The sequence below is a fragment of the Leucoraja erinacea genome, chromosome 20 (assembly GCF_028641065.1).
Source record: "Leucoraja erinacea ecotype New England chromosome 20, Leri_hhj_1, whole genome shotgun sequence".
Lineage (NCBI taxonomy): Eukaryota > Metazoa > Chordata > Chondrichthyes > Rajiformes > Rajidae > Leucoraja > Leucoraja erinaceus.
This window is the reverse complement of record NC_073396.1, coordinates 6,712,968-6,727,438: the sequence shown is the minus strand read 5'-3', so window position 1 is coordinate 6,727,438 and position 14,471 is coordinate 6,712,968. Positions and strand designations below refer to the sequence as shown.

General features: G+C 43.7%; 1 protein-coding gene across 1 annotated transcript; it reads left to right on the top strand.

Moving 5' to 3' along the window:
* Positions 1 to 1,916: 1,916 nt before the first annotated feature.
* On the top strand, positions 1,917 to 12,892 carry noxo1b (NADPH oxidase organizer 1b). Its single transcript, XM_055651108.1, has 8 exons — positions 1,917 to 2,074; positions 2,886 to 2,966; positions 3,827 to 3,902; positions 5,426 to 5,606; positions 6,017 to 6,219; positions 7,615 to 7,725; positions 9,423 to 9,552; positions 11,601 to 12,892. The coding sequence occupies exons 1-8, from the start codon at positions 2,012 to 2,014 to the stop codon at positions 12,262 to 12,264; spliced, it is 1,509 nt and encodes a 502-aa protein (XP_055507083.1). The 5' UTR covers positions 1,917 to 2,011; the 3' UTR covers positions 12,265 to 12,892.
* Positions 12,893 to 14,471: the final 1,579 nt, after the last annotated feature.

Genomic DNA, 14,471 nt, shown 5'->3' with positions numbered 1-14,471 from the left:
GTTAATATCGAGTAACAAAAAAATTCCGTGGTTTAGCTTAGAGATACAGCGTGGGAACAAACCCACCGGCCCAACCTATCCACTCAGATCGTCGATCATCCGTTTACGCCAGTTCTATGTTACCTCGTTTCCTCGTCCACTCCCAGCACACGAGGGGCAATTAACCAGAAACCCACGGGATGTGGGCGGAAACCGGAGCACTCATTTTAGGGTGGACGTTCAGAAACATTTCCCCAGGGTGGAAATGTCAAAGACCAGAGGGCATAGCTTTAAGGTAAGGGGGAGAAAGCTTAAAGATGTTTGTGTTTCTTGTGTTCAGTTCTGGGCACCGTGTTATAGGAAAGACATTGTCAAGCTTGAATGGGTACAGAGAAGATTTACGAGGATGTTGCCAGGGCTAGAGGGTGTGAGCTGTAGGGAGAGGTTGAGTAGGCTGGGTCTCTATCCCATGGAGCGCAGGAGGATGAGGAATGATCTTATAGAGGTGTATAAGACCATGAGTGGAATAGATCAGGTAGATGCACAAAATCTCTTGCCCAGAGTAGGGGAATTGAGGACCTGAGGACATAGGTTCAAGGTGAAGAGAAAAAGATCTAAAAGTATTCTGCGGGGTAACTTTTTCACACAAAGGGTGGTGGATGTATAGAACAAGCTGCCAGAGGAGGTAGTTGAGGCTGGGACTATCCCAACCTTTAGGAAACAGTTAGACAGGTACATGGATAGGACAAGATATGGACTAAGCACAGGCAAGTGGGACTAGTGTAGCTGGGACATGTTGGTCGGTGTGGGCGAGTTGGGCCGAAGGGCCTGTTTCTACACTGTATCACTCTATGACTCTATGAGATTTGCGGGGCACGTTTTTTTACACAGTGTGGTGGGTGCCTGGAACGTGTTGCCGGGGATGGTGGGGGAAGCAGTAACCACAGTGTTATTTAAGAGAGTTTTAGATAGGTACATGGATATGCAGGGACTGAAGGGGTATGGATTGTACGCAGGTAGATGAGATGAGATGAAATTGACATCATATGCCTAAACTGACATTGTGGGCTTGTACTATTCTATGTGTCGAAAGGAACTGCAGATGCTGGTTTACACCGAAGATAGACACAAAATGCTGGAGTAACTCAGCGGGACAGGCAGCATCTCTGGATAGAGGAATGGGTGACGTTTCGGGTCGAGACCCTTCTTCAGACTATTTTATGTTCAATGTCCTGAATTCTATGTTTTAATTACCTCTAAGTATATAAAACCATGAGGGGAATAGATCGGGTAGGTGTAGAGTCTCTTTCCCAGAGTAGGGGAATCGAGGACCAGAGGACATACATACCTGTAGGTTTAAGGTGAAGGGGGGAAGATTTAATAGGAATCTGCGGGGTACCTTTTTCACACAAAGGATGGCGGGTGCATGGAACGAGCTGCCAGAGGAGGTAGTTGAGGCTGGGACTATCCCAACATTTAAGAAATAGTCGAAGAATTGTGTGTAGGAAGGGACTGCAGATGCTGGTTTACACCGAAGATAGACGCAAAATGCTGGAGTAACTCAGCGGGACAGGCAGCATCTGTGGTGAGAAGGAATGGGTGACGTTTCGGGTCGAGACTGGAGAACGGTTTCCTTTTCTCCGGAGATGCTGCCCGTCCCGCTGAGTTACTCCAGCGTTTTGTGTGTGTGTGTGTGTGTGTGTGTGTCCACATTCTATGACTCGAAATGTTATGATGAGAGCCGTTTGCCCAAGGACGGGATGTAGTTACAGAAATTGTGGAATTTCCCGCTAACGTGGAATTTGCCTTTCACCGTGTGCCCGCAGCGGCGGGAGCGGCTCTGCAAGTTGATCTCTGGCTGAGACCGGGACTGGTGTGTAGAGCAGCGTCACTGGCGAGCGGCCGGATAGGTGGGGCGGGCAGGTCCTATAAAGACAACGCGCTCATCACTTTAGCGAGCAGAGAGAGACTCAGGTACACTGCGCTCCACTTCACAGCTCTGCGGAAAGACAGCAAAACACAGCCAGCGAAAATGAACCAGAGACATCCACTCAACGTCCGGATTATTGGATTAATGCAACACAAAAAGCAAAAGGTAAACTATTCTACTGGTAGACAAAATGCTGGTGAAACTCAGCGGGTGAGGCAGCATCTATGGAGCGAAGGAAATCAGTCTGTAGAAGGGTGTTGACCCGAAACGTTGCCTATTTCCTTCGCTCTATAGATGCTGCCTCACCCGCTGAGTTTCTCCAGCATTTTTGTCTACCTTCGATTTTCCAGCATCTGCAGTTCCATCTTACTGTTTTACTGTTATTTATAAGCATTTTTAATGTTTCCAAATATAATATATTTTAATATTTTGCTTAGATGTTTATATATATATATATATATATATATATATATATATATATATATGTGTGTGTATGTGTGTGTGTATATATATAATATATATTATGTGTGTGTGTGTGTATATATATATATACAGTGAGTGTATATATATATATATATATAACATATATTACATATATCAGATTCAATCATCATTGTCAGTGTGCAGTGTACAGTACAGAGACAATGAAATGCAGTTAGCATCTCACCCAGAAGAGCGAACATAGAATAATGGAACAGTAAGATATATATACAGTCGTGCAAATTTTCTGTGGCAGTAGTGGGGGGCGGGGGGGGGGGGGGGGGATATAATGTGTGTGTGTGTATATATATATATATATATATATATATATATATATGTATATATATATATATACATGTGTAAGATTTCTATGCCATTGTATTTCCCGTACTGTTTTATCTCAGTACCAAATAAAATTCTGTTCTATGTTATTTTGTGTTTTGATGTTGGTGTTTTTATTTAATCTGTAACATGCCTTTTTGTTTTTAACTGACAGACCTACCTTACTTCCGTTCTATGGTCGGATAAAAATGATGTTCTGGTTTACAGAACGTTTGAAGAGTTTAAGAAATTCCACGTAAGTTTCCCGAAACCAGATAACATTTTTTTTGTGGGCGGGAAGGAACTGCAGATGCTGGTTTATAACCGAAGATAAACGCAAAACGCTGGAGTAATCTCTCAGTCTGAAGGGGGGAGTCCCGATCCGAAACGGCATCTATTCCTTCTCTCCAGAGATGCTGCCTGACCTGTTGAGTTACTACAGCGTTTTTGTGTCTAACTTTTAATTAGTTGTGCAAAATGTACCTATTGGTGCCAACGTCAATTTGTGGAAATATCAATTTGTGTTTAAATCCAGAGATTTGCACAGAGTCCTGGAGTAACTCAGCGGGCCGGGCAGCATCTGTGGAGAAAAAAGGGTCGGGCCGGGACCATTTCTTCAGACTGAGTTACTTCAGCACGTTGTGCCTATCTTCGGTATATACCGTCATCTGCAGTTCCTTTCGACACACTGTTCAAATCCACGTTATTTCTGCGGAAAGGAGGAACTGCAAACGCTGGTTTTTCAACGAAAAAGACACAAAGTGCTGGAGTAACTCAGCGGGCCAGGCAGCATCTCTGGAGAACGTGGATATTTGACGTTACAGGTCGAGACCCTTCTTCGGTCTGAAAGATCCCGGCCATAAATGTCACCTATCCATGTTCTCCACCGATGCTGCCTGACCCGCTGAGTTACACTAGGACTTTGTGTCTACTTTTTCCCTGTTATTTATGTAAAAATCCATGTAAATTCTACTGTGCAACATATATAGTTTCCCATTGATGTGAATATCCATGTTATTTCTATTGTGTAACATGTAGCCACATTTATATGAGTGCCCGTGTTATTTAAACTGTGCAAAGTGTATTTACCGAGTTTTACTTTTGTTTGAATGGCAGAAAAAAGTAGAAAAGAACTTCCCGTTGGAAGCCGGACGCATTAAGAAGTCTAATCGAGTAATACCCAAATTCGAAGGTAAGATCAAAAAAACTTGTTTAAAAAAAAATCCATAAGATAATCTATTATAGAAACATATAAAATTATAAAAGGACTGGACAAGCTAGATGCAGGAAAAATGTTCCCAATGTTGGGCGAGTCCAGAACCAGGGGCCACAGTCTTCGAATAAAGGGGAGGTCATTTAAGACTGAGGTGAGAAAAAACGTTTTCACCCAGAGAGTTGTGAATTTATGGAATTCCCTGCCACTGAGGGCAGTGGAGGCCAAGTCACTGGATGGATTTAAGAGAGGAGTTAGATAGAGCTCTAGGGGCTAGTGGAGTCAAGGGATATGGGGAGAAGGCAGGCACGGGTTATTGATAGGTGGACGATCAGCCATGATCACAATGAATGGCGGTGCTGGCTCAAAGGGCTGAATGGCCTCCTCCTGCACCTATTTTCTATGGCACAGCGGTAGAGCTGCTGCCTCACAGCGCCAGAGACCCCGGTTCCACACTGACTTCAGGTGCTGTCTGTGTGCAGTTTGCACCTTCTCCCAGTGCCCGCGTGGGTTTCCTCCGGGTGCTCTGGTCTCCTCCTGCATCTCAAAGACGTGTGGATTTGTAGGTTGTTTAAGAAGGAACTGCAGATGCTGGAAACTCGAAGGTAGGCAAAAAAAATCCTGGAGAAACTCAGCTGGTGAGGCAGCATCCAATGGAGCGAAGGAAATAGGCAACGTTTCGGGTCGAAACGTTGCCTATTTCCTTCGCTCCGTGGATGCTGCCTCATCAGTTGACTTTCTCCAGCAATTTTGTGTCTATCTTGGATTTGCAGGTTAATTGGCCATCTGTAAATTACACCTAATATGTAGGGAGTGCATGAGAAAGAGCGACAACTTAGAACTAGTGTGGTGGATAGTCCACGTGGTTTCAGTGGGCTGAAGGGCCTGTTTCCATGCTGTATGCCTAAACTAACTAAACAATGGAATTTGCGTTGTGTGGGAAGGAACTGCAGATGCGGGTTTACACCGAAGCTGGATGTAAAAAGCTGGAGTAACTCAGTGGGTCAGACAGCATCTGTAGTTGGATCCTCGACCAGACTTTGCTGGCTTTACCTTGCACTAAACGTTGTTCCTTTACCGTGTAAATGGCTCGATTGTAATCGTGTATTGTCTTTCTGTTGACTGGATAGCGCGCAACAAAAAGCTTTTCACTGTACCTCGGTACACGTGACAATAAACTAAACTAGGAAAGGAATAATAGGCGATAGACACAAAAAGCTGGAGTAACTCAGCGGGGCAGGCAGCATCTTCAGGAGGGATGGAATGGGTGACGTTTCGGGTCGAGACCCTTCTTCGAACAAAAGGAAACAGACTGGTTAATTGTAATTCTTGAGATAAAGGTCAAGCGCTTTGCGTTACTTTTGAGACAAATCACAGTTGTGAAATGAACGTGAATGTGTTCAGTAATGACGCCTGAGCCAAGTATCAACTAAGTGCACTCACTGACTGTTGGGGTTCAGGTTTTAAGCTCGGAATGTGAAATATTTCATTTGGCCTTGCAGACATTTCCCTGAAGGAGAGAAGGCATACTAAAGTGAGCAAGTCAGTGCTGAGAATGGCAATGCTGGAGAATTATTGTTCGGAGTTGCTGCGATCCTCCGTCAAGATTGCCACAGATGAAGGCGTAATACAATTCTTCCTGCCGACCGACCAGGACTTGACCCCGTCCACACCCAAGGACAGGTACGACCCAAACGTTTGGAGTATTGCACGCTGTTTACAAGTTCATTCCAAGAGTTCTCCCGAGTTTGCCCTGATTCGAACGCGGACATTTACAGTAATGGCCACTCGTCGGTACTCGGGGCTGTCGTGGACATTTTTCACCGTGTTGAAAAATCATCACGAGTCTTCCCGTGCTTACCTGCCGTTAGCGAGTCTTCCCGAGTACCTGCCGTTAGCGCTAAGAGACGTCCCTGAGCTCCGCCGTACCCGCTACGTTCATTCTCCGTGCTTACCACGAGTTTGTTTTTTTTTTAAACTCGGGAGAGCTCTTGGAATGAACTCGCACCGTGGGACAGGGGCTTGTAACACACAAAACGGGCGTTTTGCCTGGTTCCGTGGATGGATGCCTTTCAATATTTTTCTCCATGTAGTGTCATCATCATGCCGTCTGCATTCGGGAAAAAGAAAAGTACGTGGAGACGCTCAGATGGCAGCTGTCTCCAAAACATCACACAGCCGGTGGCCCTCGAATACTACAAATGCATTGCCACTTACGAAGGGAAAGACACCAAGAACAAGCCCTTCAAGGTGATGGAGAGCGAAATCGTTGATGTCATTAACAAGAACACATCAGGTACGTTTTTGAAACCAACAGATCTGCTACCCTCCTGATTAAATATTACTGATTGTACGCTGCCTCGTCACCTTCCCCCTGGGGTCAAGGAAAGAGCCTTCACCTCGCGGCCCTGTTCCCACCAATCTCTCCACCCCCCACCCCCACACACGCACAAGAAGCGACAAAACAGACACCATTGTATGCAGACGCCGACAAGTGGCTTCAGCTCCGGCTGAACAATTTATAATCCTGTGTGTGGACTCGATAAAAAATAAGTGTTTCCTTCCCCCTCAGCTAACAATGAACCATCCTATCACCATCTGCTTTGATCTGTTGTTTTCACACCTTACCCGTCCATATCTCTGGACTCCCTCTCCCCTGACTTCAGTCTGAAGAAGGGTCTTGACGCGAAATGTCACCAAAGTTTCCTTCTCTCCAGAGATGCTGCCTGTCCCGCTGAGTTACTCCAGCATTTTGTGTCTATCTATGGGGGTAAACCAGCATCTGCAGTTCCTTCCTCCGCTGTCAGAGCTTTCTTCCCAGGGTGGAAATGTTCAACACTAGAGGGCATAGCTGAAGGTGAGAGGAGGGAAGTTTTAATGGGGATGTGCGGCAAAAGTTCGTTTCAGAGAGTGGTGGGAGTCTGGAACACATTGCCCTGCGATTGAGCTTGTCATGTGTACACACACACACACACACACACACACACACACACACACACACACACACACACACACACACACACACACACACACACACACACACACACACACACACACACACACACACACACACACACACACACAGTGAGGTGTAATGGAAAAACTTGCTAGCAGCAACATCACGGCCACATTGACCCAGACAAATAAACACAAATTATACATGTTACACATTATTTTCTGCACATTTCTAAAAAAAAACCAAAACTGATATATACCAACAAGGCAGACAAGAGATAGACACACAATGCTGGAGTAACTCGGCGGGTCAGGCAGCATCTCTGAAGTAAATGGATAGGTGTCATTTTGGGTCGGGACCGTCAGCAGTTAACGCTGTAAATTTAATCAGAATAAACAAACGATGGAAATATTCAGCAGGTCCGGTAGCGCTTGCGGAGAGAAACGGAGCCAATGTTTTAGTTCAGTGGCCATTCATCAGAGTCTGAAGAAGGGTCTCGACCTGAAACGTTGCATATACTCTTTTCTCCAGAGATGCTGCCTGCCCCACTGAGTTACTCCAGCTTCTTGTGTCCATCCCACAAACTCTGTTTCTCCCTCTGCGGATACTCGATCTCCCGAGCGTTTTCAGCAACTTACGTTTAATTCCACACCTCCAGCATTTGGTGGTTTTGGATGGGAATACATATTTGATATGGACGCTGACCAAGACTCTTTGCTCTCACTGTTTCTGTAGGCTGGTGGCTTGTGGAGAATGAAAGGAAGCAGGTCGCCTGGTTTCCAGCTCCGTATCTCAGGAAGTCTCTCACTTCTGCCCTGTCTAGAACATCTGATACCGAAATCAATGGTAAGTTGAATATGTCCAAGCTCCCGAGTTTCCCCTGATTCGAACTCGGAGAAGTGCGGTAATAGCCGCTCGTGGGTACTCGGGGCTCTCGTGGGACATTTTTCACAGTGCTGGAAAAAAAACTTCACGAGTTACCGCGTTTCCCGAGTACCTGCCGTTAGCGTTACGAGCCGCTACAAGACATCCACGAACTCCGACGTGGCCGCTACGTACATTCTACGTACTTACCACGAGTTTGTTTTTGTTTTAAACTTTGGAGAGCTGTTGAATTACCTCATACAGTAGGACAGGCCCTTAACTTTCCACTGTCCAACTTTTAATGGCCACCACTACTCGTGAATATCAGAGTGAAAGAATTTACGCAGTCGCTGATAGTAAAAACAAAATCTTCCAGTCATTATTTCTAGTTGAATTGGTCCTTTATTGACGTAGTAATACAGATAACAGATTAATATGTCCAATCCTCTTCTTTCTTATACAGGCTGTAACTTTTCGTTACTAACTGTGTTGTGCGGAAAGAACTGTTGCCTCTTCAACCCCCGAGGCTAATCTGATCTGACCTCTCCCTGTGCCTTCGCTCACCTCCTCAGATGTAGACGCGCCCATCTACGTATCAAAATCGCTCCCCCAAGCAGACAAAAAAATACAGCTAGAAATATCTATACAAAATACTATAATATACTAACAGTAACTAACTTAAGCATGAATGGCTCCTGCACATGATTAATATGCAATCTCGGCAGCATAATGTCAGGGTTTGGACACGCTAGAGGCAGGAAACATGTTCCCGATGTTGGGGGAGTCCAGAACCAGGGGCCGCAGTTTAAGAATAAGGGGTAAGCCATTTAGAACGGAGACGAGGAAACACTTTTTCACACTGAGAGTCTGCGAAATGTTCTGCCTCAGAGGGCGATGGAGGCCGGTTCTCTGGATGCTTTCAAGAGACAGCTAGATAGGGCTCTTAAATATAGCGGAATCAGGGGGTATGGAGAAGGCAGGAACGGGGTATTGATTGGGGATGATCAGCCGTGATCACATTGAATGGTGGTGCTGGCTCCAAGGGCCGAATGGCCTACTCCTGCACCTATTGTCTATTGTCTGTTAAACTTTGTGAACATTTCTAATTCAGACTGAATTTACCAAATGACTTTTTACATTGGTTTCCATATTTTAAAGATGTTATCTTTAAAGCACTTGGATTGTCTGAAACCTCTTTAATTTCTAATTCAGTATATACTAGACAACATTTTACATTGTTTTGCATATTTCAAAGATGTTATCATTTAAAGCACTTGGATAGATTGATACCCACTTTAATCTCCTCTCCTCAATCATCTCTTGTTTATATTTTCCAATATAAGCCACTGTCTTTGGGCTATGAAAGTAGGAAAATTATTCAATTCCAATCTTCTGTTTAAAAGCTGTTTTCAAACAACAAGAAAACGCAAGAACGAGAAACATTTTTTATGAATGCATTTTGCAAAGTTAAACCACGTTCATTTCTGTGGGACTCTCAATATCGATCACGTTCTGGCAAAGTGTCTTAAAGTTACCAGTTTTCTTTTCCTGTCACCTTTTTATAAGTGAAATTCAGGAAAGCGTGTTTTCTTGTTCTTATTTTAAAGCAGATTAAATAATTTTGTATTAGATTTCAATTCGTCATTGAGTAATATTGAATATATTTCTTTATCCTCTAGTTTCCTCTGTAGAGTCTCAGTATTACGCTGCCAAAGACTATCAAGCAACAGATGATGATGAACTATCACTGCAAGTTGGAATCATTGTTGAAGTCTTGAGAACATCCATTGATGGGTGGTGGCTAATCAGGTTAGTTCTAGTTTATCGTTAAACAATTGTTCTTGAGGAATAGTATCTGGTAATCAATGGTGAATTATATCTAATTTACAACCCATTTGAATTTTTTATTTTTTTTTGTGAAAATGATTTATTCAATGACACAAGTGATTGTGTATTTGTCAGAAAGAATTATATCTTAGTAACTAAACGGAATAGGGTTATGATAAACGTATTTGAGTTTTTTTATAATGGCATCCAAATGTAGCTAAAGTCTTTGAATTTGCGTGAAAGACACATCTTCTAGATGCACTGGGATGCATCCTCGGTGATGTGACCTGGGGTCATCTGGTGTTTCTGATCTCACAACATCAGACACTATCTTGTTCAGGTGACCCAGCCGGGGTTGATCAGGCCCCGACTTGTGTCCCGGCAGCAAATGCCCACGGATCAGCCCACTTAATCCAACGCCACCTAGTGGCTTTCTCTGCGGCTTCGCTCGCGGATTGACTGGCCCTCTTCTTTGCCAACCTCGTAATGCCCAACTGATTGAGGACTTTGCAGAGTGAGCGCCCTGCAAAGCCTCTACAGCCCGCCTCAATGGGCTCATAGTATGTCTTCCAGCCTCTGTCCTGGCACATCTCCACCAATTTAAATGTGTATCACCGTAGAATAGCATTTTAAGAACACAGAACAGTTAACATTCCTGCCCTTTGGCTCACAATGTCAGCGTGGAACATGACGCCGAGCCCAACTCTTATCAGCTTTCTACTAATCCATATCACTCCACTCCCTGCATATCCATGTGCCTATGCAAAAGTCTCTTAAATGCCACTATCGTATCTGCTTCAACTACGATCCCTGGCAGCACGTTCCAGGCACCCACCTGTAAAATAAAACTGGCCCCGCACATCTCCTTTAAACTTTGCCCCTCGTAGAAACATAGAAAATAGGTGCAGGAGTAGGCCATTCGGCCCTTCGAGCCAGCACCGCCATTCAATATGATTATGGCTGATCATCCAAAATCAGTACCCCATTCCTGCGTTCTCCCCATGTCCCTTGATTCCGTTAGCCCTAAGAGCTAAATCCAACTCTCTCTTGAAAACATCCAGTGAATTGGCCTCCACTGCCTTCTGTGGCAGAGAATTCCACAGATTCACAACTCTCTGGGTGAGAAGGTTTTTCCTCATCTCAGTCCTAAATATCCAACCGCTTATTGTTAAACCGTGACCCCTGTCGTACTCCCCCCCCCCCCCCCCCCCAACATCGGGAACATTTTTCCTGCATCTAGCCTGTCCAATCCGTGAAGAATTTAATATGTAACCTCTCATCCATCGAAATTCCAGTGAATATAAGCCCTGTCGATCCATTCTTTCATCATATGACAGTTACCTTGGCTGTGCCCACTGGTTGATTTTCTAATCTCGAGAAAAATGTTTATGCTGTCTAACCTAGCGATGCCTCTCGTAGTTTAAAAAATACATTTATCTTTGTCTCATTTGGAATATCTGAAAGTGCTTCATAGTCAATGCTTTAAAAGTTTAGTACCTATTGATGGTAGAGAGGTGTATACATTCATGAAGGGAATTGATAGCGTGACTGCACAAGGTAGAGAAATTAAAAAAAAAACAGAGGAATATGTTTAAGGTGAGGGGGAGAAAGATTTAATTGGAACCTGAGGGGCTACTTTTTCACTCGGAGTGTGGTTGGTTATATGAAATGAACTGCCAGAGGAGGTAGTTAAGGCAGGTTCTATCACAAAATTTAAGACATTTGGACAGGTACATATGAAGGATTTGGAGGGATATGGACCAAATGCAGGCAAATGGGACTATGTAACATGGGGCATCTTGGTTGGCATGGACCAATTGGGCTGAAGGGCCTGTTTCCATGCTGTATCACTCTTAGTCTATTTACAGTATCAAACTTCAACCTTAAGAGCAACTTCATGATGTCAAGTTCTAGCTAAATGGGAAACTACATCAGAGCTTTTGGATGCTAAGAGAAATTCTAAATGTACTTTATTTAGTATCGGTAACTAAGAGGGCTAACGTTAATGATTTTTTAAATTGATTCGACAGCTACAACGGAGAATGCGGATACGTCCCGTCAGTCTATCTCCAGCCCTACAGAAACCCACATTCAAAATTCCAGCTCCTCAACAAGGGGGCCATAAACAGCTCCAGCCCAACCCTCGCCCTTCCAGTCAAGGATGCACATCATCGTTTGAGCAACGTAGATCTGACCAACCATAACGATTATTCATCTACCAAGCCGGCCAAAAAACAATTGACCAGGCAACGATCTAAATCTGTCAACTGCTTGTCTGACGAGAACCGGTCTCAAATGGAGTCTCCGTTTTTCCACTTGGACCAGACGGCGAGTCTGAGTGACAATGCTAGTAGTTCCACTGTAAGCTCGGCCAAGTCGAGTTCATCAGTGGACAGCTGCTCGGATAGCCTCAACACCTCCCAAGGCTCTGATGGGGTGTTTGCGAGGAATGACTTTCCGTCCCCTCCTCAAAGCGCGTCCACAAATCTAAACTCTTCCTTCGAGAAACAGATGGAATTGAGTCCCGACCCTGAGATTTCCCCGGGTGTGAACATTTCGGAAGCAAATCTGGTGCCCAAGATACCTCCCAGGCCACAGCGAGATGAATTATTGACGAGATGTACAACCTTGACCAAGAACATGGTTTTGAAATCTCACAATCATTTTGCCTTTAAACATTCTGAAATGTTTTAATGTGGCTTAGTTTGCCCTGAAAAAAAAAGCTTGTTGAGAATACCAGTGGGAAAGTAAATTGTTTTTATTCAAACAATATTTAACCTCAACAGTATGCAGAAGCTGCAGTTTTTGTTTATGCATTAGAAAACAAAATGGTGGTGATATTTTTTCCACCCCATTATCTTACTGGCTTGAAAATGTGTTATAGTTGGTGTCCAATTTTTATTCAAAGGGGTTAATATTTTAGTCCTTAAATTGAGTTCTCAAAGAATTGCCATATTGTTTGGCAAAGTTTTTCAAATGCATTCCAGTCTTTATCTTGAATAGTGGTGTTAAAAATACTAGTGTAATTTCATTGAATATTATTGGTATGTATCTTTAGAAAGTCACAATGAATTGAACAAAGAATTGAATTTCAGTATACTGATCACAAATACTACATGCAAATAATTGTAAATTATTTAATTAATGCAGAGATTTAGTCAGTATTTGTTATTAAGTTAATTCTGATATTAATCCGAGATGTCGTGATTAAAATTTGAGAATAAAAAAAAAAACGGAAACACTCAGCAGGTCAGGCAGCATCTGTGGAAAGGGAAACAGATTTGGTAAAAAGCATTTTGCAGTATTTTCCGGGGGGGGGGGGGGGGGGGGGAGGGGTAGCTAATGTGTGAAGAAAAACAATACTGAAATATATACCTGTACATTATGTTGAATTAACTGATGAATTACAATTTGAATATATTGTATTTTCCACAATGGAATAAGTTCTGTTTTATTACCTGTCACCTGCTTATATTAAGACTTAACTGTAGCGAATAAGTGTTTCCTAGCGAATGCTATCCCCTACTTTTAGGTACTGGTGTTCCAGTTTAGTTGCTTTTTATCTTTGTCAATATTTGAAAATAACGATGTACTTTGTATTGTCAAAATTTAATAAACTTTTAGACGTATGCACTCTGTGTTAAAACATTTCATTTATTTATTGCGTGAATGAATTTGTGTTGTGTTTATCTTGGAAAAGCAGAATGATACTTTATGTACCCCCCCAAAAAAACCTGCACGTCTTTGGAATGTGGGAGGAAATCCCGCGGTCACATGGAGAACGTGGACTCAGTAGTCAGCACCCTCAGTCGGGATCAAATCCGGTGTAAGGCAGCAGCTGTACCACTGTGCTGCCCGCTCTGCCAATGTGCATCCTGTTTACTTCTTGACCAATGCGCCCATGCTCACTTCCCTGGCTATGAGTCTCAATCGTGGAGTGTATTGCATTCTAATAGTGTTTGACTAGCGCTGGTCACTGGTGCCCCTATGGGTGGGAGATTGCAGCCTTCACGTTTCGACAAATGCAATTAACCCGACGTGCACAAACAAATAGATGTAGTGTTTTGTCAACAACTTTAGGCTGTGCACGCCATATGCAAGAAGACGACTTGAGCACGCCGAAAGGCCCTTCGACCCACCAAGTCCATGCCAACTAGCGATCCCCGCACACTAACACTACCCTACACACACACACTAAATAACATTTACAATTTTACCAACGCCAATAAACATGAGATTTGGAAGCCTCTAAAATTCAAATTGGCCTGGGCCTCAGTTCATCCATGAGCGGGCCTGGTCGCAGGGAGAACGTACAAACTCTGTACAGACAGCGCCCGTAGTCAGGATCGAACCCGGGTCTCTGGCGCTGTGAGGCACCAACTCTATTGCCGCGCCACCGTGCCGCTTCTTTGGGGCTTTTTGTTATTTTATAAATTTAAAATTGTGCTGATTAAATAAATCCATTTAATTCATATATACACTTGGTTCCAGTCTGAAAATTCATTCGCAGTTAAGTCTTTTGCCTGTGACTTACCCAATGCACAATCCATACTTCCTGGCAGACAGCACAGATTACAGGCCTATTATGTGGCACCTCATCAAATACCCTTCAGATTGGGGATGATCAGCCACGATCACAGTGAATGGCGGTGCTGGCTCGAAGGGCCGAATGGTCTACTCCTGCACCTATTGTCTATTAATTATTAGTTACCACATCAACCACATTTCCTTCATTAATTCGCTCCATTACTCCATCAAAAGTCACGTTAATTAACCATGATTGCCTTCTCACAAATCAAACATCGAAGCCTGCAGCAATCTGTTGATTCTCTGGAAGTGCCGCTCTGTATGTATTCAGTGAAAGGAAATTCAGCTTCAGAGGATAGAAATTGCAGTTCAAC